The sequence below is a fragment of the Thalassophryne amazonica genome, chromosome 1 (genome assembly GCF_902500255.1).
Source record: "Thalassophryne amazonica chromosome 1, fThaAma1.1, whole genome shotgun sequence".
Classification (NCBI taxonomy): domain Eukaryota; kingdom Metazoa; phylum Chordata; class Actinopteri; order Batrachoidiformes; family Batrachoididae; genus Thalassophryne; species Thalassophryne amazonica.
The window spans coordinates 119,330,801-119,357,651 of NC_047103.1; the positions used below are offsets into that span (position 1 = coordinate 119,330,801).

Genomic DNA, 26,851 nt, shown 5'->3' on the forward strand with positions numbered 1-26,851 from the left:
TGGCAGAAATGGCAAAAACCATACTTATTTCTAAGAATGATGGAAAGAAAAAAAAAGCCTTCAGGGGCAATAATGCTTGACTTTCATAAACCAGGAGAGGATAAACATTGCTGACCAAAGAAAAATATAGTAATACAGTGAAACCAAGAAAAAGAACGGACTACTTGCCAAATACATCTACTCGTATACCATTTTGCTCCTCCCCTAATCTGTAATGGAAACCCAGCTCTTCATATGGCATTTTATAAACTTCATATTTATGCTCATGTTATCGTGGATGGTATGGTAAGGCACAACCCATGGTGCTACCATTGTGTGAAGTTTAATTGAAATCCATGAACTGGTTTAGGAGTTGTGTTATGAAGTCAGTATTATTTAATACATCACTTAACAGTGCAGTTATCTTCCTTTAAAGATGTCAGACCAGAATTTTTTTTTCATGCACGTCTTCATGTAATATGTTACCATTGTGTGAAGTTTGACTGAAATAGACAAACTGATTTAGGAGGAGTTGCACTTTCAAGGCTTGTGGACAGATGGACGGATGGACAAGGTGATCCCTAAAAGAATAATTCATAAAGATGCACTGACTGACTGTCCTTCTAAGGCAGTGGTTTTCAAACTGAGTCGCGCCCACCCTGGGGGGCGCCAGAGTTCTTTCAGCAGGAGCACAAGGAATGGGTATCAAGAACTGGTTCTTTTCGAGAATTGTTAAGAAATGATTCGATCCACCGACATCAATAGCCTTTTTGCTTAATGATTCCCTTATCAGTGCTTCAGAGCAGCCGTTGTTTTTGAGGGTGTTTTATCGGGAAAATGTTCATTTCTTTACATTGATTTCAGATCCTGCAGCGGGTCTGTAATCAACTGCTTCTGCAGTGGCTGTTCTTGGAGCAACGAAGCAATGCTTCGACCCACTGCTTTGCCGGTTCATTACTTCGCTGCTTTTCAGAAGCGGCAAGTCCACTTCTTAACCCCTCTGAAAGCCATTTAAAAATGTCAATTGTGAGTCACTTTTGTGTGGATTAAAGTCACTAACTGGGACTCTTGTCTTGTTGCAGGGAAGAAACGCGAATCGTCCTCTGTTCCGTTGACATAGCTCCAAATGCTGCGCCACTATCTGCCGAGTCAAGTTAGAGTCCGGCCGGAATTAATAACTTCAAAGCAAATCACTGTTTTAAATCAAATGACACCTCTTTCCAAACATTGTAACACAAACAACAGACTAAAAACGTTTTTTTTTTTCCTCCCAAAATGATGTCCTGCGTTCTTTATGAATTGCATTGATGTTGACATGCAGCAGCCGACTTAGCTCAGCTCAGAGGTATGGAGTGACATTTATGCCATTAATGTCTGAAAGGAAATGCTTTTGACAAAAAGTACAGATTTTGTTTATTTATGTCCAGAGATCAGACAGGACAGGAGGGTCGCCAAACACAAACACAACTCCCATCTCTGGATGGAGCTGCACCTTAAACAGAGAAAAAACAGAATCGGGCATCAGAAAGACAAAAAATACTGTATAATTTGGCACCATTAATTAACAAGAAAAACAGAAGAAATATTAAGGTGATCGCCGAACAGGCATTAGTGTCACCTTGTCACATCTAAACTCCAGTTCACATATTGTAAATAAGATGCTCCTATTTTTTAATTCCAATCATGTTTATATATGCATATACACACTTTTTTTTTATATATATATACATACATACAGTGAGGAAAATAAGTATTTGAACACCCTGCGGTTTTGCAAGTTCTCCCACTTAGAAATCATGGAGGGGTCTGAAATTTTCATCTTAGGTGCATGTCCACTGTGAGAGACATAATCTAAAAAAAAAAAAATCCTGAAATCACAATGTATGATTTTTTTTTAAGAATTTATTTGTATGTTAGTGCTGCAAATAAGTATTTGAACACCAACCAACCAGCAAGAATTCTGGCTCACACAGACCTGTTAATTCTTCTTTAAGAAGCCCTCTTATTCTGCACTCTTTACCTGTATTAATTGCACCTATTTGAACTTGTTACCTGTATGAAAGACACCTGTTCACACACTCAATCAATCACACTCCAACCTGTCCACCATAACCAAGACCAAAGAGCTGTCTAAGGACACCAGGGACAAAACTGTAGACCTGCACAAGGCTGGGATGGACTACAGGACAACAGGCAAGCAGCTTGGTAGAAGACAACAACTGTTATGATTATTTATTGAAGAAACACAAGATAACTGTCAATCTCCCTCGGTCTGGGATTCCATGCAAGATCTCACTTTGTGGGGTAAGGATGATTCTGAGAAAGCTCAGAACTACACAGGAGGACCTGGTCAATGACCTGAAGAGAGCTGGGACCACAGTCACAAAGATTACATTAGTAACACATGATGCTGTCATGGTTTAAAATCGTGCAGGGCAGCAAGGTCCCCCTGCTCAAGCCAGCACATGTCCAGGCCTGTTTGAAGTTCACCAGTGACCATCTGGATGATCCAGAGGAGGCATGGGAGAAGGTCATGTGGTCGTCATGTGGTCAGATGAGACCAGAATAGAGCTTTTTGGAATCAACTCCACTTACCATGTTTAGAGGATGAGAACAACCCCAAGAAAACCATCCCAACCATGAAGCATGGGGGTGGAAACATCATACTCTGGGGGTGCTCTTCTGCAAAGGGGACAGGACGACTGCACCGTATTAAAGGGAGGATTGATGGGGTCATGTATTGCGAGATTTCAGCAAACAACCTCCTTCCCTCAGTAAGAGCATTGAACATGGGTTATGGCTGGGTCTTCCAGCATGACAGTGACCCCAAACACACAGCCAGGGCAACTAAGGAGGGGCTCCGTAAGAACCATTTCAAGGTCCTGGAGTGGCCTGGCCAGTCTCCAGACCTGAACTCAATAGAAAATCTTTGGAGGGAGCTGAAACTCCAAACCTGAAAGATCTAGAGAAGATCTGTATGGAGGAGTGGACCAAAATCCCTGCTGCAGTGTGTGCAAACGTGGTGAATAACTACAGGAAACATTTGACCTCTGTAATTGCAAACAAAGGCTACTGTACCAAATATTAACATTGATTTTCACAGGTGTTCAAATACTTATTTGCAGCAGTAACATACAAATAAATTATAAAAAAAAAAAAAATACATTGTGATTTCCGGATTTCTTTTTTTTTTTTTAGATTATGTCTCTCATAGTGGACATGCACCTAAGATGAAAATTTCAGACCCCTCCATGATTTCTAAGTGGGAGAACTTGCAAAATCGCAGGGTGTTCAAATACTTATTTTCCTCACTATATATTTTATTTCTATCTCATTTTCTTATTTTATTGCATTGTTACAAGTATTATTATTATTGCTTATCTTTGCACATGCTGTTTGATGCACATTTTCTTCTACTCGCACTCATCTTGTGTGTTTATTAAGAGCTGACATAACATGTGAATTTCTCCACTGAGATCATTAAAGTCTTATCTTAACCATGGATCTGGAATGAGGACCCCCCCCCCCCCCCCCACACACACACACACACACACACACACTCCCCGAATGTAATCCATTCTCTTTCTGACTGTTGCACGCACCTTTTATTAAGAAAAAAAAATTTATCTGTGGTGAAGGTGATGAGTACTTATAATCAAATCTCATTCATTTTGATGCTTAGTTAATTTTTATAGTGCTGATATATATATATATATATATATATATATATATATATATATATATATATATATATATATATATAGATATAGATATATATATATATATATATATATATATATATAATAGGGTTTGCTGGGTTTGTTTAATACCACAGTAAATTTCAAACCTTTTTCTCTGTGTCTCCTTCACTCCAGCTACCTGGTCCTCGATGAGGCAGACCGAATGTTGGATATGGGGTTTGAACCACAGATAAGGCGGATTGTTGAACAGGACACTATGCCACCAAAAGGCATCCGACATACCATGATGTTCAGTGCCACTTTTCCAAAAGAGATTCAGGTACAGAAATGACCTGAAATTTACTTTCCTGGTAGTTACGTTCATAAGGCTTTATTTTACAGGGTTGCAGCAAAGTGAAACTGTAGACGAAGCTCAAGTTGGACATAGCACAAATATTTTTTGCTGTAAACACTCTGCTGTGTCGTTTGTATGATCCTCCCATCGCTGTAGTTGTTCACTGTGGACTCTGTTTTAATGAAAGTGCGATGGACAGCACAAAGATAAGGGTTGCGTGTGTGTGAGAGAGAGAGAGAGCGTTGATTAGGTGGTCCCCGGTGCACCTATTTCACTTTATGTAGGCACAGAGGTGCTATTTGAAACCTGACTGGATAAGCTGAAGTCAGAGGGTGTGGTAAGTATGATTATGTCCTAAATCAGTCTATCTACCTGTCTGCTCCTGCTTTCATGTTGCGGTATGAGTTGCTGTGTATAATAACAGAGGTTATAAGCACTAATGTTGCACTGGAATTTATGGAATTTGCATAAGTGGATCTGCAAATTTTTTTCCGCTTAATTGATTGTTGCCCCTCATTTGATGAAAACAGAACTTAAGAACTTACTCCCCTTCAGATTCTGGCGAGGGATTTCTTGGAGGAATACATTTTCCTTGCGGTGGGCAGAGTGGGATCCACATCAGAGAATATCACTCAGAAGGTGGTGTGGGTGGAAGAGAGTGATAAGAGGTCTTTCCTCCTGGACCTGCTCAGTGCTACAGGTAAGATGTTCATACAGCAGTGGATTATGTCACCTTAAACTCATAATCTTTCAGTGCACTGTGTGCAAGTGCTGCAGTTAAAACATCCAAGCAATAAAATATAACCTTGCAGTTTTTTCATCCTCCGCAACCCAGGTAGCAGTTGTGTGGCTCATCTTTAGCACAGGGTTGTGATATCTGACAGGTTATGTGACAAAATGATCTGAACAGAGACCATTTGAGAACATTTCGAAAGTTTCAGAATTTTCACAGTAGTTACATTTTGTTTTACTTTGGTTGTGAACAGAGCTGCCGCTGCCACTCCATGTATCACATGCCGCGCACAGGGCTCCAAGTGGTGGAGGTGTAATTACATCAAATTCCACTCTGTCTGATGAAATAATATAACATTTTGCAATTTAAATAAAGAATCTGCACACAATGAGTGATCTGCATGAACTGCGCCCTGCGGTTAAAGTGCCGTTTTCCACTTCATCGGATACTGTATGCATCGGCACATTTTGTGAAAAACAAAGTGCCGATGGGCGCTGAGTTTCTGTGTAGGATTGTGCAGTTCCGCTTTCTTATGCTCCACACACACACATGCACACATAGTCATTTTCTCATCTTATTAGGAGATGCTTAGTTACCAAACACTTAAAACTTTGTAAATTCATTCCTTTGAACACAGAGCTTACATACTGTCTTGACATAGTGAGTGAAAAGTTGCGTCTGAGATGTGACTGAAAGAAACATTTGAATCAATAACCAGAACGAGGGCTGGATTAACTCTGGAGCGTGTACAGGCTGAAGACCAGGGGCCCAAAGTCACAGGGTGCCCCACACTACTGTCAGTTAAATAGCACTAACACAAAGAACATATTATATAGTATATATTATATAGTATCACAAATGCCATGGTACTGGTAATAATAATGTTAATTATTGCATTTTCAAGCACTTTCAGACAAAATATTTCAAAGTGCTCCTCATAACAAAACATCCAAAACACAATAAAAAGATCAAATTTACACATCCATAAAAACAAATTAGACTGTAAATAAAAACAACAAATTGAGTTATAATGAGGGAAAATCATGAACTAATTTTAAGCAAGAGAAAATAAATATGTTTTAAGATAAACCTTAAAGCATTCAACAGAATGACAGCAGGCTCTTTGCATAATGGGAGCGGAGCATTAAAAAAAAATTGTAAGAAGTGCTGTTTGCAGTATTTTATTCCAGTGCTATTCTCTGATTCGAATAGGATTGTAAGGACCCACACAAAAGTGTAGGATGGTGCCCTTTGACCACATCTCAACATCAGTAAATTGAAATTTCCACATTTCATGAATGAGCCGTTCAGTTTGAAACCAGCAGTTCACATAACTTACCCTATGTTAATTGTTTCAGAGATTATGGAAATGATCAATTAGTTTTAATTGAAATGATTCATGTGAATTTTCATTCAGGTTTTCACTTTCAGGGAACACATTGGAAAATGGGAAATAGTCAATGTTAATTTGTTGATCAAGTAAGATAATTACTAATGGAGTTACATTGTACAAAGTCAGTTGTTGGTGTTCAAGGTTTCATATTAAACATTCTCAAAGTCCAACAATACCAAGAATGTGCTCACAGCAATTCTCCTGCTATAAGCACAATTTAGGAACTTCCATGACATAATATGTAGAAAAAATAACCCTCAAATGTATTAATTTACATCATATTACTGAAAAGTTATCTGTAACTCAGTGGCCCAGGATTACCACTCTGTTCCAAACCATTCTAATCAAAAGATTAGATAGAAAATGTACTGCATTTCTGTTGCATTTTTGCATGTGATGAAGATGCTCAGAGTACTTTGCAGTGATGCCTACATACGCACACACGTCAGCATTCTGGCTGGCAAGTTGTTCAACTACACTCCAGGAGTAATTAGAGGGTTGAAGATGTTGCCCAAAGGTCTTTATTGATTTTCCTATCTGGAGAACTGTCTGGTCTTGATCCCTCCTATCTTACCTCCAGACCACTACTTCCCCAAATAATGTTAGCTGAAAGCTAAATGTCTTATAATCTTTAATGTTATAAACTTTGTTTAGCTAAAATAGGTAATGCTAACTAGATGTTATGTACTAGGTGCAGATAATGGGCCAAGAGATTATGGTCTATTTTGAAATACAAGAGTAATGTCTTCTCAGTTTACAGCCCACCTATAGTCTCAAGCCTAGGTCCCACCGAATAATGAAGGATGAAGAAGGAGCCACGCAGCATGTTTTCTTTGCTACGAGAGGGTTTCTTCAACTATCGTGGGAGTTTGTGGCTCTGAGTGGCTCTTAGAGGCATTATCTTCAGTTAACGAGGCTCTTCTCTGAGCGTGGCGCTAATTTCAAGAAGTTCAAAATTAAGCAACAACAGCGTGGTGCAGTTTGTGTTCGAGTTACTGCGACGGCTTAGAGGCATTTGCGTGGTGCTTACGAGTCTGCAAAAAGTCCATTATCCGTGCGCCTGGCACCTTCGCAGGACCTGAGAGGCTGTTTTTGGAACGGCTCTCCTCTTGCACACCCAATTCCACCTGCTCTGTGAGTTGGACTCTATATAAAATAATTTTTTGTAGCGGATTAATCATTTTCTGCCAAATCAACTTAAATCAGCATACTTTTACATACAACAGACATCAACATACTGACATACTTTTACAGCTAGGAACTGTTTTATCAAGCTACAACCCCTGGCAATAATTATGGAATCACCGGCCTCGGAGGATGTTCATTCAGTTGTTTAATTTTGTAGAAAAAAAGCAGATCACAGACATGACACAAAACTAAAGTCATTTCAAATGGCAACTTTCTGGCTTTAAGAAACACTATAAGAAATCAGGAAAAAAAATTGTGGAAGTCAGTAATGGTTATTTTTTTAGAACAAGCAGAGGGAAAAAATATGGAATCACTCAATTCTGAGGAAAAAATTATGGAGTCATGAAAAACAAAAGAACGCTCCAACACATCACTAGTATTTTGTTGCACCACCTCTGGCTTTTATAACAGCTTGCAGTCTCTGAGGCATGGACTTAATGAGTGACAAACAGTACTCTTCATCAATCTGGCTCCAACTTGCTCTGATTGCTGTTGCCAGATCAGCTTTGCAGGTTGGAGCCTTGTCATGGACCATTTTCTTCAACTTCCACCAAAGATTTTCAATTGGATTAAGATCCGGACTATTTGCAGGCCATGACATTGACCCTATGTGTCTTTTTGCAAGGAATGTTTTCACAGTTTTTGCTCTATGGCAAGATGCATTATCATCTTGAAAAATGATTTCATCATCCCCAAACATCCTTTCAATTGATGGGATAAGAAAAGTGTCCAAAATATTAACGTAAACTTGTGCATTTATTGATGATGTAGTGACAGCCATCTCCCCAGTGCCTTTACCTGACATGCAGCCCCATATCATCAATGGCTGTGGAAATTTACATGTTCTCTTCAGGCAGTCATCTTTATAAATCTCATTGGAACAGCACCAAACAAATGTTCCAGCGTCATCACCTTGCCCAATGCAGATTCGAGATTCATCACTGAATATGACTTTCATCCAGTCATCCACAGTCCACGATTGCTTTTCCTTAGCCCATTGTCACCTTGTTTTTTTCTGTTTAGGTGTTAATGATGGCTTTCATTTAGCTTTTCTGTATGTAAATCCCATTTCCTTTAGGCGGTTTCTTACAGTTCGGTCACAGACATTGACTTCAGTTTCCTCCCATTCGTTCCTCATTTGTTTTGTTGTGCATTTTCAATTTTTGAGACATATTGCTTTAAGTTTTCTGTCTTGACGCTTTGATGTCTTCCTTGGTCTACCAGTATGTTTGCCTTTAACAACCTTCCCATGTTGTTTGTATTTGGTCCAGAGTTTAGACACAGCTGACTGTGAACAACCAACATCTTTTGCAACATTGCGTGATGATTTACCCTCTTTTAAGAGTTTGATAATCCTCTCCTTTGTTTCAATTGACATCTCTCGTGTTGGAGCCATGATTCATGTCAGTCCACTTGGTGCAACAGCTCTCCAAGGTGTGATCACTCCTTTAAAGATGCAGACTAACGAGCAGATCTGATTTGATGCAGGTGTTAGTTTTGGGGATGAAAATTTACAGGGTGATTCCATAATTTATTCCTCAGAATTGAATGAGTCCATATTTTTTTCCCTCTGCTTGGTCTAAAAAAGTAACCGTTACTGACTGCCACAATTATTTTTCCTGATTCCTTATAGTGTTTCTTAAAGCCAGAAAGTTGCCATTTGAAATGACTTTAGTTTTGTGTCATGTCTGTGATGTTCTTTTTTCTACAAAATTAAACAACTGAATGAACATCCTCCAAGGCCGGTGATTCCATAATTATTGCCAGGGGTTGTAGCTTGATAAAACAGTTCCTAGCTGTAAAAGTATGTCAGTATGTTGATGTCTGTTGTATGTAAAAGTATGTTGATTTAATATCTTGTTAATGGATCACGCGCTGTGTGTGCGCACTGAAGCAGGACCTGAGAGGCTATTTTTGGAGCGGCTCTCCTCTTGCACACACAATTCCACAATTCCTGTGCGCTGAACTCTATATAACATAATTATTTTGTAGCGGATTAATCATTTTCTGTCAAACGTTGGATGCTGAAAACACGTCTAATCACTTCTGGAATTAATGGATCACATGAGCTCCGCTGTGTGTGTGCACTGAGGCAGTGACTCATCATCACGCTTCAAACAAGCATTTAGGCAGAACGCCAGCTCACAAAAGAGTGATTTTTCAGTCAATATTGGACGAACACAAAGTTAAAATTTGGGTGACTGCGTGAAAGTGGATGTGTGTTTAAAGCCATGGAAGATAATAACTCCAGTGGAGCAGCTAAGAGCTGTGCGGCAGCGCAGGTGGAGAGCGCGCAAAAGACCGATTTTGAAGACATAACACAAAGTTAAAAGTTGTATCATGGTGACTTGTAAGCTGCGGAAGAAATAAAGAAATATATATATTTTGAAAATTATCCACAGGTGTATATAATAAAACGGCCACCTCATTCTGTATGCAGAATGGCACTATGTGCAAAAGAGCGCTTTTGCAGAAATAAGCGGATGAACACAAAGTTAAAAGTGCATTCACATTGTAAAAATGATTGTGTTTAAAGCCAGGGAAAAAATAAAGCCAGCAAGCCACAGATGGAAAGGAAGCCACTTAGAAAGAGCACAGAGGCGGCTGTCCATGAAGGACAACAGCAGCGCACGCGCAAAGAGTGATTTTGCAGAAATAAACGGACAAACATAAAGTTTGGTATGTTTAAAGCCGCAGAAGAAAAGCCAGAGAGCCACGGAGCCAGCGAGGAGCACAGAGGTGACTCTCCAGGAACCCGTGGTTCAGGTCTAGCTGGTCTGGTGCATTACAGGTGGACAGCAGCCTGGTGCACAGCGCACAACTGCGGTACTGTGATGGAGTGTCTATTTTTGGACTGCGTTTAAAAAAAAAAAAGAAGGGACATCTTTAAATGCTGCTGTGAATCTGTGAATTGAAAACCCACACTTTGAAGGGACCAGGTGTGGGAGGGCTGGAGGTTTGGACCAAACTCATGCCTAAACATGCGTTATCATGGCGCTATCATGGCACTACGTGGCTTAGTGTGGCTGATGCGAGCCATTCGTGGCTCACTAGAGGCTGCTACGTGGCACATGCGGGGTACAGAGAGGCACATAGTGGCACCTTCATAGTGGATACGTGATAGATGAAAACGTGGGTCATTCTTCGAATAATCGTGACACACCCATGCGTGGCTCCTTCTTCATCCTTCATTATACGGTGGGACCCAGGCTTCAGTGAGCATGACTTTATAATGTATTTCCACATATTAGGGTGTGTGTGTGTGTGTTTGCCTGTTTTGTTGTACAATATTTAAATATACACTGTTATTAGCAGAGGTGGGACTAAGTCACTGTCAAGTCATTCTCAGGTCATCAATCTGCAAGCTTGGAAACAATTGGTGGTCATTATTGACATGAGACTTGACTTGGGACTTGCTAATTCATGACTTGAGAGTGACTTGATGGTGACTTTGTCGCACCTCTGGTTATTAGTATTGTATCTTTATCTGGTTTTATTCTTTAAAACATCAACAGAAATTTCTTCGGCTGAAATGACAATGCACTTTTTTGGTGGGGGGAGCAGGGAAGACCGTAAAGCACTTATGCTTGGGCCATTCAAATGCCTCACAGTGTTACTGGCTGTGAAAAATACTTATTTGAAGGAAATGTGTTTAACAAAGTCTTGACTTTGACTCTGACGCTTGAGCAGTAACGCTCCATTTTCACTTTCACAGATATGCATGATTTAAAACTTTGTCCATGCCTCAGAATGCTTTAGAGGATCCTGAAGGGTGCCCATGATGACTGGGATGTTCTGTCATTGTGCTGTGTTCTTGTTTTAACCATGGCAGGATTTTCAACATGTCCAAAATTGATTTTTTTTTTTTTTTTTTTTTTTTTTTTCAGCTGCAAATTTTGACATGTTGCTAGCCCCTTGCATTTCCATTGATCTGGTAATGCTGTCATGCATGGTATGATATCACAGGAGGGTTTCCAGAACCAACATGGTTGTGCTAGAGTTATGCTGCCAATATATTCTGGTTGTTTGGGGCATGTCAGTTGGTACAGGTCTGGTGCGTTAAGTCATCAAACCCCACACAAAATCATATTTGTGGGCAGCCGTGCTCTTTACATGCCAGTTTGCCATGGTCCGCCTTTGTAGATTCATATCATGAAAGGGCCTCACGGTGTTACCTTTTATAAATTGTTCATTGTCAGTGTTTCTAGATTGTTTGAGTGTGTTCTAGATTTAGTGTGATCTGAAAAACAGATAATTACTTTGAAGACATGAAACAGGACTGTAGCAACTTAAAAGCAACAGTCAAAATCAGACAGAAATTGAGTTCACAGTTAAAATAAGATGGAACTGACAAAGTTGTTTTTATTAGGGGGACAGAGTGTAAAGTCTCTTCTGATTCACTTAAAGATCTGTAGTACAGCTTGTAACACACAAATGCCTCTGTGATGTGTTTGATGTTTAGAATAGAATAAATCAAATCAATTTTATTTATATAGCGCCAAATCACAACAAACAGTCGCCCCAAGGCGCTTTATATTGTGAGGCAAAAGCCATACAATAATTACAGAAAAACCCCAATGGTCAAAACGACCCCCTATGAGCAAGCACTTGGCGACAGTGGGAAGGAAAACTCCCTTTTAACAGGAAGAAACCTCCAGCAGAACCAGGCTCAGGGAGGGGCAGTCTTCTGCTGGGACTGGTTGGGGCTGAGGGGAGAGAATCAGGAAAAAGACATGCTGTGGAAGAGAGCAGAGATCAAACACTAATGATTAAAAGCAGAGTGGTGCATACAGAGCAAAAAGAGGTGACTTAAAAAGAAACACTCAGTGCATCATGAGAAACCCCCCAGCAGTCTAAGTCTATAGCAGCATAACTAAGGGATGGTTCAGGGTCACCTGATCCAGCCCTAACTATAAGCTTTAGCAAAAAGGAAAGTTTTAAGCTTAATCTTAAAAGTAGAGAGGGTGTCTGTCTCCCTAATCCGAATTGGGAGCTGGTTCCACAGGAGAGGAGCCTGAAAGCTGAAGGCTCTGCCTCCCATTCTACTCTTACAAACCCTAGGAACTACAATTAAGCCTGCAGTCTGAGAGCGAAGCGCTCTATTAGGGTGATATGGTACTATGAGGTCCCTAAGATAAGATGGGACATGATTATTCAGAACCTTATAAGTAAGAAGAAGAATTTTAAATTCTGTTCTGGAATTAACAGGGAGCCAATGAAGAGAAGCCAATATGGGTGAAATATGCTCTCTCCTTCTAGTCCCCATCAGTACTCTAGCTGCAGCATTTTGAATTAACTGAAGGCTTTTCAGGGAACTTTTAGGACAACCTGATAATAATGAATTACAATAGTCCAGCCTAGAAGAAATAAATGCAAGAATTAGCTTTTCAGCATCACTCTGAGACAAGACCTTTCTAATTTTAGAGATATTGCGCAAATGCAAAAAAGCAGTCCTACATATTTGCTTAATATGCGCATTGAAGGACGTATTCTGATCAAAAATGACTCCAAGATTTCTCACAGTATTACTGGAGGTCAGGGTAATGCCATCCAGAATAGGGATCTGGTTAGACACCATGTTTCTAAGATTTGTGGGGCCAAGTACAATAACTTCAGTTTTATCTGAAGTTAAAAGCAGGAAATTAGAGGTCATCCATGTCTTTATGTCTGAAAGACATTCCTGCAGTTTAACTAATTGGAGTGTGTCCTCTGGCTTCATGGATAGATAAAGCTGGGTATCATCTGCGTAACAATGAAAATTTAAGCAGTGCTTTCTAATAATACTGCTTAAGTGAAGCATGTATAAAGTGAATAAAATCGGTCCTAGCACAGAACCTTGTGGAACTCCATAATTAACCTTAGTCCGTGAAGAAGACTCCCCATTTACATGAACAAACTGTAATCTATTAGATAAATATGATTCAAACCACTGCAGCGCAGTGCCTTTAATACCTATGGCATGCTCTAATCTCTGTAATAAAACTTTATGGTCAACAGTATCAAAAGCTGCACTGAGGTCTAACAGGACGAGCACAGAGATGAGTCCACTGTCTGAGGCCATAACAAGATCATTTGTAACCTTCACTAATGCTGTGTCTGTACTATGATGAATTCTGAAACCTGACTGAAACTCTTCAAATAGACCATTCCTCTGCAGATGATCAGTTAGCTGTTTTACAGCTACCCTTTCAAGAATTTTTGAGAGAAAAGGAAGGTTGGAGATTGGCCTATAATTAGCTAAGATAGCTGAGTCAAGTGATGGGTTTTTAAGTAATGGTTTAATTACTGCCACCTTAAAAGCCTGTGGTACGTAGCCAACTAATAAAGATAGATTGATCATATTTAAGATCGAAGCATTAATTAAAGGTAGGGCTTCCTTGAGCAGCCTGGTAGGAATGGGGTCTAATAGACATGTTGATGGTTTGGAGGAAGTGACTAATGAAAGTAACTCAGACAGAACAATCGGAGAGAAAGAGTCTAACCAAATACCAGCATTACTGAAAGCAGTCGAACATAAAGATATGTCTTTGGGATGGTTATGAATAATTTTTTCTCTAATAGTTAAAATTTTATTTGCAAAGAAAGTCATGAAGTCATTACTAGTTAAAGTTAAAGGAATACTCAGCTCAATAGAGCTCTGACTCTTTGTCAGCCTGGCCACAGTGCTGAAAAGAAGCCTGGGGTTCTTATTTTCTTCAATTAGTGATGAGTAGTAAGATGTCCTAGCTTTACGGAGGGCTTTTTTATAGAGCAACAGACTCTTTTTCCAGGCTAAATTAAGATCTTCTAAATTAGTGAGACGCCATTTCCTCTCCAGCTTACGGGTTATCTGCTTTAACCTGTGAGTTTGTGGGTTATACCATGGAGTCAGGCACTTCTGATTTAAGGCTCTCTTTTTCAGAGGAGCTACAGCATCCAAAGTTGTGCTCAATGAGGATGTAACACTATTGACGAGATAATCTATCTCACTCAGAGTTTTGGTAGCTACTCTGCACTGTGTTGGTATATGGCATTGAAGAACATAACAAAGAAGGAATCATATCCTTAAACCTAGTTACAGCGCTATCAGAAAGACTTCTACTTTAATGAAACTTATTCCCCACTGCTGGGTAGTCCATTAAAGTAAATGTAAATGTTATTAAGAAATGATCAGACAAAAAGGGGTTTTCAGGGAATACTGTTAAGTCTTTAATTTCTATGCCATATGTCAGAACAAGATCTAAAATGTGGCTAAGGTGGTGGGTGGGCTCATTTACATTTTGAGCAAAGCCAACTGAGTCTAATAATAGATTAAATGCAGTGTTGAGGCTGTCATTCTCAGCATCTATGTGGATGTTAAAATCACCCACTATAATTATCTTATCTGAGCTAAGCACTAAGTCAGACAAAAGGTCTGAAAAATCACAAAGAAAATCACTGTAACGACCAGGTGGACGATAGATAATAACAAATAAAACTGGTTTTTGAGACTTCCAATTTGGATGGACAAGACTAAGAGTCAAGTTTTCAAATGAATTAAAGCTCTGTCTGGTTCTTTGATTAATTAATAAGCTGGAGTGGAAGATTGCTGCTACTCCTCCTCCTCGACCCGTGATACGAGCATTTTGACAGTTAGTGTGACTCGGGGGTGTTGACTCATTTAAACTAACATATTCATCCTGCTGTAACCATGTTTCTGTAAGGCAGAATAAATCAATATGTTGATCAATTATTATATCATTTACTAACAGGGACTTAGAAGAGAGAGACCTAATCTTTAATAGACCACATTTTACTGTTTTAGTCTGTGGTGCAGTTGAAGGTGCTATATTGTTTTTTCTTTTTGAATTTGTATGCTTAAATAGATTTTTGCTGGTTATTGGTGGTCTGGGAGCAGGCACCGTCTCTACAGGGATGGGGTATTGGGGGGATGGCAGGGGGAGAGAAGCTGCAGAGAGGTGTGTAAGACTACAACTCTGCTTCCTGGTCCCAACCCTGGATAGTCACGATTTGGAGGGTTTAATAAAATTGGCCAGATTTCTAGAGATGAGAGCTGCTCCATCCAAAGTGGGATGGATGCCGTCTCTCCTAACAAGACCATGTTTTCCCCAGAAGCTTTGCCAATTATCTATGAAGCCCACCTCATTTTTTGGACACCACTCCGACAGACAGCAATTCAAGGAGAACATGCGGCTAAACATGTCACTCCCGGTCCGATTGGGGAGGGGCCCAGAGAAAACTACAGAGTCCGACATTGTTTTTGCAAAGTTACACACCGATTCAATATTAATTTTAGTGACCTCCGATTGGCGTAACCGGGTGTCATTACTGCCGACGTGAATTACAATCTTACCAAATTTACGCTTAGCCTTAGCCAGCAGTTTCAAATTTCCTTCAGTGTCGCCTGCTCTGGCCCCCGGAAGACATTTGACTATGGTTGCTGGTGTCGCTAACTTCACATTTCTCAAAACAGAGTCGCCAATAACCAGAATACAACCCCTGTCAATAATTATGGAATCACTGGCCTCAGAGGATGTTCATTCAGTTGTTTAATTTTGTAGAAAAAAAGCAGATCACAGACATGACACAAAACTAAAGTCATTTCAAATGGCAACTTTCTGGCTTTAAGAAACACTATAAGAAATCAGGAAAAAAAATTGTGGCAGTCAGTAACGGTTACTTTTTTAGACCAAGCAGAGGGAAAAAAATATGGACTCACTCAATTCTGAGGAATAAATTATGGAATCACCCTGTAAATTTTCATCCCCAAAACTAACACCTGCATCAAATCAGATCTGCTTGTTAGTCTGCATCTAAAAAGGAGTGATCACACCTTGGAGAGCTGTTGCACCAAGTGGACTGACATGAATCATGACTCCAACACGAGAGATGTCAATTGAAACAAAGGAGAGGATTATCAAACTATTAAAAGAGGGTAAATCATCACGCAATGTTGCAAAAGATGTTGGTTGTTCACAGTCAGCTGTGTCTAAACTCTGGACCAAATACAAACATGGGAAGGTTGTTAAAGGCAAACATACTGGTAGACCAAGGAAGACATCAAAGCGTCAAGACAGAAAACTTAAAGCAATATGTCTCAAAAATCGAAAATGCACAACAAAACAAATGAGGAACGAATGGGAGGAAACTGGAGTCAACGTCTGTGACCGAACTATAAGAAACCGCCTAAAGGAAATGGGATTTACATACAGAAAAGTTAAAAGAAAGCCATCATTAACACCTAAACAGAAAAAAACAAGGTTACAATGGGCTAAGGAAAAGCAGTCGTGGACTGTGGATGACTGGATGAAAGTCATATTCAGTGATGAATCTCGAATCTGCATTGGGCAAGGTGATGATGCTGGAACTTTTGTTTGGTGCCATTCCAATGAGATTTATAAAGATGACTGCCTGAAGAGAACATGTAAATTTCCACAGCCATTGATGATATGTGGCTGCATGTCAGGTAAAGGCACTGGGGAGATGGCCGTCATTACATCATCAATAAATGCACAAGTTTATGTTGATATTTTGGACACTTTTCTTATCCCATCAATTGAAAGGTTGTTTGGGGATGATGAAATCATTTTTCAAGATGATAATGCATCTTGCCATAGAGCAAAAACTGTGAAAACATTCCTTGCAAAAAGACACATAGGGTCAGTGTCATGGCCTGCAAATAGTCCAGATCTTAATCCAATTGAAAATCTTTGGTGGAAGTTGAAGAAAATGGTCCATGACAAGGCTCCAACCTGCAAAGCTGATCTGGCAACAGCAATCGGAGAAAGTTGGAGCCAGATTGATGAAGAGTACTGTTTGTCACTCGTTAAGTCCATGCCTCAGAGACTGCAAGCTGTTATAAAAGCCAGACGTGGTGCAACAAAATACTAGTGATGTGTTGGAGCGTTTTTGTTTTTCATGATTCCATAATTTTTTCCTCAGAATTGAGTGATTCCATATTTTTTTCCCCTCTGCTTGGTCTAAAAAAGTAACCGTTACTGACTGCCACAATTTTTTTTCCTGATTTCTTATAGTGTTTCTTAAAGCCAGAAAGTTGCCATTTGAAATGACTTTAGTTTTGTGTCATGTCTGTGATCTGCTTTTTTTCTACAAAATTAAACAACTGAATGAACATCCTCCGACGCCGGTGATTCCATAATAATTACCAGGGGTTGTAGATGTTTGTCATTGCATTTCTGCAGTGAAATTCGTCGAAAGCCGTCCAGAATGATTCGTGCACAGTCAGTGTGCACCTGCCCCCGAATGCAGGTAGAGTGCGCGCACACAGCACGATCCCCCACAATGCTGGCAGACTGCAGTACGCATATGACAAATGCACATTGAACGCCAGACGGGTGTGGTCCGATCACCACCCAAAGTCTGGGTGGACATCAGGAGAAAGGCGTGGTAGAGCAACGGTGTGGTCTGCTATCTTCTGAAGACCTGCAATGTCTCCCTGTTGGATTTTGAATGACATCCAACCCATGACGTGATTATATGTCAACCACTGTCCCCGATGAATGCATAACTGTAGTGAATGTGTAGCATGTGATCACGTTAATATGGACAACATATGCACAGCCACAGCCGTTATTATCGGTAATAGGCAGCTGTCCACGGTGCATCACAGTGAACACATGATCAGGGGACTGTGATGTAGCCACTTGCTAACAGCTTCATTTCTGGTATATTAAAAAGCTAAAAGCTAGCGATAAGTAAACACTTCTAAAAGTGAAAACACTTTTTGTAACCTGATGACACCCCTGGAGTAATTTACAAGACATTTTGCAGTCCTGCAATCTTTTTCACCAAATCGCGGCCACTCAGTGATGAGTTTGTGTAAATTATGTAAATCCAATGGAGAGCTGCGCAGTGAGGCCCTTTTTGGTGGAAACAGGTGTTCGAAAAATGAATTGGAATGAGCGAATAAACACACACCTTCAGCATACAGAAAATAAAATATAAGCTACAACACAAAAGTGTCCATTTTTCAGATCTCCCTCTAAACGTCGCTGGGGAGGCTTTCAACGTAGCTCAGGTCAGAGGCACCACCTGCCAGAAACACAGGAAATGTTATGATCAATGTTAATCAGTGTTTGATTTGAAAGTCTTAAGTTCTGGATACGATTGATTAAACATCTTTCTTCAACTGGACACAAGACTAAAGAACTTGCGTAATATTTGCAAATTTTATTTACATATTTACAGGTATAAACACATGACTGAGATTTTGAGAATATGCATAAGGATTCATGGCTTTATTACTGAGACAATATGTTGATGATGAGACGTGAAAAGCAAGGACAAAGGAAAGAACGAGGCACTAAATATAGCATTTAATAAGAATATCCTGGTTGGAATGTCTGTGAATTTTTGGTTCACAAATTATTATTATTAGTATTATTATTATTAATAAGAGAATTAAACAAAGCCACTTTGCATCACTGACAGCACCGACCATCAGAATACTTGCAGGTTCACCTATCTGGGCTTCTTGGATTGGGTAGATTGAAGAGGTGCGGTCCACTCCAGTTCCTGGTCATTTGCTGCTCTCCTTTCACAGCCTGTGTTGGGAACCTGCCAGGTCTCCCATGTGACTTGCAGGCATGGATCCAGCTTGCTTATCCAGCAGGACCGAATGTGATTGTTCGGCGGTTCCATAGAGGTTGGGTTCTCCGACCCAGGATGAAGATTTCTGTGTGCTGTCAAAAATGATACAGTGGCTTCCAAAACTTGTGGAAAATCTATTTTAAATTCTATGTAAAAATTTAGAAAAATGTTCAAGGCTTGACAAGAAAGTTGTAAAGAAAAATTAAGGTTAACAACACAAAGGAGGAGAAGGAGGAGTTGAGATCAACTTGGCGGCGGTGTGGAGACAGTCTGTTCGGTCCTGAGGATCTACAATTTTTATTGCATCTAAGAAACCATTCATCTGTTATTAAAACCTTTTAGGTTTTAAACCGCAATTATTCCTTTGATCTCCATGCTTATCGCAAAAACTGGGCTGAGTTTCAATGTGTTGCTCATTATTGCACTTACCTGTGCATATCTGCTTATCTGAAGCAATTAATGTCAGTGACCTGTGCCATGAATGCCAGCGGGATCACTACACAGCAAGACCGTTTGCTGCTGGAATACCAGGTGTTAATATTGGTATATACTCACCAAGTGGTCATTCTGAAAGCTTTCATCACAACCTTTTTGGATATTACACAATGTATTCTTATGTCCTACAACATGGACGGCCACGGTGGGCAAAACTACCGATGGACAAGGGCAAGCCGTTTCATCACGTGCATTAGGTAACCTGTCTTCCTGCTTGTGTTGTTCCTGCTCTCTGGAGATGTACATCTAAATCCTGGTCCTGGAGTTGACACACCGCAGGCGCAGGACACCGACGTGGAGCTCCACCTGAGTAATTCACCTGAAGATGTGAGAAATCGGACTCCTTTTTTGTGTGGCTCCACCGTTATTGGTCCGAACCTGATCAACATGGGGAATAATTATTTTAATCACATACCTCAGGTACTCGTTGGGAATCTAAGCGAACCCGTGGACTATAAAAATAACTCATCTAGAACTTCAGCGTGTCGGCAAACCACTATAAGGAAGCAGAGGCTGTACAAAACTTTTCAAACTGTCAATCATGCGAAGGTCCTTTGGGACCCTAAGTTAAAACCAAGGGGACTTTTTGGTAAGCATTTAAATATCAGGAGTATCGTTGCAAGGAGTGATCAGTTAATTCATTTATTGTCACTCTAATCTGGACTTTCTTTGTATTTCTGAAACTGGGCTACAGTACTCCACTCCCTCTCATGTATTTATGGTGCCAGGTTATCAGTGTTTTAGACAGGATAGACCTGTGGGTCGAGGAGGAGGGGTGTTAATATATGTAAGAAATACATAGCGTTAAATGTGAACGAGTTGTTTTTAAAGTTAACACGCTGGAATATGTCGGATTGAAAATTATTGTATCCCAGCAAAGGTCTTTTACGATTATTGGAGTGTACAGACCCCCCTCTGCCAGCGACACATTTTATGATCAGCTCACAAAAATCCTCAGAGAATGTAATCACAGCAAAGAGTTAATTCTTATGGGTGCTTTCAATTTAGATTGGGGAGATAATGTAAGGAGAAAAAAGTTGAAACGCTTGGCAAATAAATATAATTTAGATCAGCTGATAAAAGGTGCAACAAGAATTGCCAAAAAATCTCGCACACAACTTGACCTAATCTTTACCAATAAACCAGAAAGAATAACTAAAATTTACAACCTGATTATTGGCTTATCTGATCATAATCTGACCTTGGTGGCTAGGAAGCTTACTAAAAACAGGTTTAAATTTCTTTCAAAAACTCAAATTTCTTCTGCATACCCAAAAGCAAGCTGTGTTTGACAATGAAATCACTGATCTAAATTGGGATGTTGTAATAGCCTCTAATGATCTGGAGAGCAGTTGCAATATATTTATTAATAAAATGAACTGTGTAAGAGAACGTTTTACGTTTTAAAATCCAGAAAAAAATGCAAAAGAAAACAATCTACCATGGTTAAATGAAAATGTGTAGAATCTCATGAAGGAAAGGGATGCTTTGCTTAAAAAAAAGGCATTAAATCAAAAGTGAACACATGCTGATTTTAAGGCCTAAAGAACAAGGTTATTTATGAACTGAGGCAGGCAAAACCTAATTTTTATCTTAATATTCTACATAATGCCAAAGGTAATAGCAAACTAATATGGTAGGGCATCAAAAATCTGGTGAGGAATGAGCCACTTGTCTCAGAAAATATTCAATTGAAAACTGATTGAATTTTGACAGAAGACAAGTCTACTAGTGCTGAAATTTTTAATCATTATTTTAGTGATTCAGTTAATGAGCTTGGGACAAACTTCACTGAAAGGGAATTGGATTTTGCACCCATTACTTCTGATGAAGCCTTTGTTTTGGCTGATAGATGTCACAGAAGTGAATAAAATCATCAGCTCTTTAAAAATTCAAAATGTAGGGATGTCTTTTAGCTCGATACCACGTTTATTAAGAAACACCAAACCACATTAGTGCCACCAATTACTCACTTCAACTTATCAATAAAACATGTTTTTCCAAGAAGCGAGCCATTGTCACTCCTTTAAGTCTGGTGACCGTCATGAAGCCACTAATTTCAGACCAATAAGTATACTTCCTGTGTTTTCTAAAGTTGCTGAGAAGGTTGTAATCCATTGCAGTTTGGCTTTAGGCCCAATCACGACGCTGAAACAACTGTTTTACATCTGATCGAGCAGATAAAATTTAAACTAGACGGGGGTGGGGGGGGGGGGGTAGTTGGTGCTGTACTTTTAGATTTGAGGAAAGCATTTGATACAGTAAATCATAATGTTCTTATTTTAAAACTTTCATAATTTAATATTTTATCAGAAACACTGCAATGGATGGCTTCTTATTTATCTGATAGGATGCAGTGTGATAAAGTTATTGATGTTTTTCTGATAATAGGTGTACAATGGGTGTGCCACAGGGTTCTGTTTTGGGCCCCTCCTATTTTGTCTCTATATTAATGATCTGCCACAGTTGCATCAAGACATGGATCTGCAAATGTATGCCGATGATACTGTTTTATACACACATGCAAAAACTGCTGAACTAGCAGGTAGGAAGCTGACAGCTGCTATGGAAAGGATCACAGAGTGGCTTGACCAGTCATGTCTCAGCCTTAACACAAGGAAGACAAAGGGTATGTTTTTTTTTTCTGAAACCAACAAGTTTAGGAGTGATGAAATTATTATAGCTGAGAGGATGACATTGTGAGGGAGTTTAAATATATTGGTGTAGTAATTGATTCAAATCTTAATTTTAAGTCACATGTGGAAAAGATTTACCAAAAACATCAGATATAATTTGATACATTTTAGACATATTAGAGGCTGCCTGTCAGTGGATGCTGCAAAGACTTTCATGCATGCTATGGTCCTTTCTCATTTGTCATATTGTATCACATGTTGGGGGCAGGCTGGAGAAACAACTATAAAACCACTGGAATCTGTATATACAATCCTTAAAAACTCTAGATAAAAAAATCTACGCAATATCACCACTGCAGGATTCTAGAAAAGCTTCATCGGCTTAGTTTTGAGAATTATAAACTGTTTTCTAATTTGTGTCTTACGTTTAAGATTTTGAATGGCTTGGCTCCTTCCCCGTTGCATCAATTTGTTAATATTCGTCCGGAGCAGTCTACGTATAAGATCTACCATAATATCTTCAATAAGAGACTGTTCTGTGCCTTTCCGTCATACTGCTTTTGGTCAGTCAGCTTTCTCTGTAAAAGCCAAAACTCAGTGGAACGCTCTCCCTGACAGCATCAAGAACTCTGATTCTATTGGAACCTTCAAGAACAAACTCAAAAATGTACTCAGACACTCAACTCTGTAACCAATGATTTTAGAAATATTATGTAAAATATGACTGTGTGAATGTGTTTGTGTGTATGTGAGTGTATATGTCTGTGTGGGTGATCTGCAGCTCTGCAGCTTTGATATGTTTTTGTGATGTTTTATTATTTAAGTTTTAATTGTGACCTGCCAAGGGACTGCAGATGTAAATTAGCTTTAAGCTAACTCTGGTTCAGTGCATGAAATGGAAGCATTTCATGCACTGCAAGGCCAGAAAATCGGTTGATTTTCAAACAGCTCAGAAATCGCTTTACTTCCTTGGTTAAAAAGGCTAAGTCTGACTTTTATATGGATAAAACTACTCGCTATTTAAATGATCCTAAGACATTTTGGAAAGTAGTCAAGTCTTCCTTTGGGGATGATACTATAGATGAACTGCCTGCTTGCATAGTAAAAGATGAACATGTTCTAGCTGACACAACAGCCATTCTTAATCATCTTAATGAGCACTTTGTTTCTTCAGGATCTCTGTTTGAGTCATTACAACCACATCAACTTAATGTGCAAGGGATTTGCCCTCAATCCCCACCTATCAATACTATTGCTTCAGGATTTGATTTGACTCCATTTGATGTAGCTGAGGTCCTTAGGGCTCTAAAACAATTGGATCAATCCAAACCTGCAGGACCTGACAATCTTGACCCTTTCTTTTTGAGGTCAGCTGCAGATTTTATAGCAGAGCCTCTATGTCATATTTTTAATTTAACTATTTTCCAAAATAGGATTCCGAAAATATGGAAGTCAGCTTATGTTTTTCCTGTGCTGAAAGGTGGTGACCCCTCCTTGGTTAACAATTATAGGCCAATCTCCAAATTATGTGTTCTTTCTAAAGTTCTAGAAAAGCTGGTCAGTGAACAACTCAAAAACTTTTTAAATGATCATTGTCTCCTTTCACAAAACCAGTCGGGTTTTCAAAAACAGCACAGTACAATAACTGCTGCTGTTAAAGTGGTAAACAACATTATAGAGGCACTAGATGGTCGAAAATACTGCGCAGCTCTTTTTATAGATTTGTCAAAGGCATTTGATACAGTTGATCATGCTGTCCTGGTAGATAGACTCCACAAGATTGGGTTATCTAACTGGGCCTTAAACTGGTTCTCCAATTATTTATCAGAGAGAACGCAGTGTGTTAAGGCTGCCGGGTCTTTTTCTTCTTTTCTTCCTGTGCAAAAGGGAGTACCTCAAGGCTCTATACTGGGGCCTTTGTTGTTTACACTTTATGTATATAATCTTTGTGATGATTTGTCTGATGCTACATTACATTTTTATGCTGATGACACTGTAATTTACTGCTTCGCTTTCTCAGCCTTAAAATCACTTGAGTTGTTGCAGTCGGCCTTTGAGACTGTTCAGCTCCGTTTGAAACAGCTCAAGTTGGTGCTGAATGCAGACAAATCAAAGACTATGCTGTTTTCAATTCGCAAGCAGCTTCCATTTCCCCTTCCTAAGTTGTCAACCATTTATGGAGCAGAAATTGAAATGGTCACATCTTACAAGTACTTGGGCATCTTAATTGATGAGAACTTGTCTTTTAAATCGCATACTGAAATTGAAACTGGGTTTCTTTTTTAGAAATAAATCATGTTTTTCTTTGCATGCTAGAAAAAAGAACTGATCACCACAGTCTTTCTGCCCTTGTTGGACTATGGAGACTTGCTTTTTATGAATGCTCCATCAGTTTTTATTGAAACTGGATGCTGTATACCATTGTGCTTTACGTTTTATTACTGGTTGCAGTTATCGTGTACATCACTGCTCATTATATGCAGCTGCACAGTGTTCATCCTTGTCTGTTTCGTTGATGCTCTCATTGGCTGATTTTTATCTATAGATGTATTCTTGGACTTCTGTCTTCATATTTGTGTTTATATACGTTCATATTCGTATGTGTAGAAACCTCAGCGCTTATGGCCTGCGCTCTCAAGACGTTATACTGATGCAGGTCCCAAGAGTCAGAACTGAATTGGGCAAAAAGGCTTTTAAAGTTGCTGCCCCGATCACATGGAACATTTTGCAGAAGGACGTCAAATTGACACATCTTGTAACTTTGGGAGAATTTAAAACAATCATAAATAACAGAGAGTTAAGGACAATTGGACTGTGTAATTGCGTTTTGTAACCATGTATTGCAATTCTGTTTTTCGAATGAGTGTGTTTTGTGTTTGATGTAACTACTTTGCTTTTGTGTTGCCATCTTGGCCAGGTCACTCTTGAAAAAGAGGTTTTAATCTCAATGAGTTTTTTACCTGGTTAAATAAAGGTGTATATATATATATATATATATATATATATGTGTGTGTGTGTGTGTGTTATTATTATTATCGTACATGGTCCTTTAACAAAAAAAAAAACAAAAAAATTTTGGCATTGAGTAGAAATAGAAGAATTTGAAAACTCACAAATTCCCTTTTAATTTAAAGAGGTCCAAGGAAGAGAGGGCTTCCTTTCTTTGGGATCCTTTCAAAGGACACTTTGCACATTGTCGCAGGCTCCACCCACTTGACATCAGATTGCTTCCAGCAGGAAGTTATTTGAGAAAATACATCAGTTACAATTAATTAGGGAATAACCCTGTTCTGTCTGATGGTTTGCGGATGTTAATGCTGGAATATACGGTTGCCAGTAAAACGGATAAAAATATAATTGGATTAGAATGGCATATACAGTGCATCCTGAAAGTTTTCACAGTGCTTTACTCTTTCCACATTTTCTAATGCAGTCTTATTCCAAAATAATAAAATTCATTTTTTTCCTTAGTCCTACATACAATGACAATGTGAAAAAGATATATATATATATATATATATATATATATATTAAGGCACACACCTGTCTACATATAAGGTCCCACAGCTGACTGTGCATGTCAGAGCACAAACCAAGCATGAGGTCAAAGGAATTGTCTGTAGACCTCTGAGACAGGATTGTCTCGATGCACAAATCTGGAAGGATACAGAAACATTTCTGCTGCTTTGAAGGTCCCAATGAACACAGTGGCCTCCATCATCCATAAATGGAAGAAGTCGGGACGCAGCCGACGCGGCGCGGCGGCACAGGAAAAACACCTCCGTGTTGATAACCATTTGTAAAATCCAGGCAGCTTTTGATGGCTTTCAGTGGAGTGAGTATATGAGAAATTGTTTATCAGCTGGAGATGTTCCAACTTGTCCTCAAGGCTTCCAACAGAGGTGTTTTTCCTGTGGCGGAGCGTCGCGGCAGCTGCGAGCCGACGCTGCAATCCGCCCGCACGTCTTTCATTAAAAAAATCTCCTTTAACAGTGGAATATCCGGATAAAATGCTGAAACCGACTTCTTCTGAAACTTCTCTGTTCTCTCACGACGTCCTGGATCAATAGAGCCTGAAATGTGGAGGTTTTAAGCTTGAAACAGGCTGATGACGCCGCCTGAGAGCGCTGTGCGACGTCTCGCACCGTGAAAAGTCCTTAAAGCGACAGTATCACCTCAAAATCTCTCATCAGCTGTTAAAATTTTCACTGAAGACCAGCTTAATTTTTCGAACCATGTCCACTTCGATGTGTCTCACAGGTTTAGAAAAAATTGTGATCAAACAAAGCGCCAGTCTCTCAGCAACTTCTCAGACAAAGGAATTCCGATGAGGGGCTGGACGACTCCTCCCACAAGGAGTGCTCACAGGCGAATGACGTCACCGACAGGCGTGGAAAAACTCACGCATGCGCACGAGGGTTCAAGCATGTCTGACGTAAAAACATATGAATGAAATCCATATAGTTTTTGAAAAAAATAAAAAGGACCTATACTTTACGGACAGCCCTCGTATACTTTGCCAAAAGGCACCTGAAGGACTCTCAGACCATGAGAAATAAAATTCTCTAATCTGATGAGACAAAGACTGAACTCTGTCTCAACAGACCAGGCATCATGTTTGGCGGAAACCAAGCATCATCACTACAGGGAATCGTGGTGGCAGCATCATGCTGTGGGGATGTTTTTCAGTGGCAGGAACTGGGAGACTAGTCAGGATTGAGGGAAAGATGAATGCAGCAATGTACAGGGACATCCTCGATGAAAACCTGCTCCAGAGTGCTCTTGACCTCAGACTGGGGGCAA

The 26,851-nt window shown here is 39.6% G+C and overlaps 1 protein-coding gene and 1 long non-coding RNA gene across 2 annotated transcripts in view; one reads left to right on the forward strand and one right to left on the reverse strand.

Annotated features, from left to right (window-relative positions):
• Nucleotides 1–26,851, forward strand: part of LOC117513590 (ATP-dependent RNA helicase DDX3X-like) — a 156,469-nt gene that overhangs the window by 74,963 nt on the left and 54,655 nt on the right. Inside the window, 2 exon segments of the mRNA XM_034173772.1 lie at nucleotides 3,855–3,999; nucleotides 4,570–4,714. Of these exon segments, the coding sequence (XP_034029663.1) occupies nucleotides 3,855–3,999; nucleotides 4,570–4,714 (290 nt within the window).
• Nucleotides 3,384–23,806, reverse strand: LOC117513593. Its single transcript, XR_004561642.1, has 3 exons — nucleotides 23,679–23,806; nucleotides 4,748–4,753; nucleotides 3,384–3,395 (listed from the first exon to the last, which is right to left on the reverse strand). It is a non-coding gene; the product is annotated as an uncharacterized LOC117513593 (long non-coding RNA).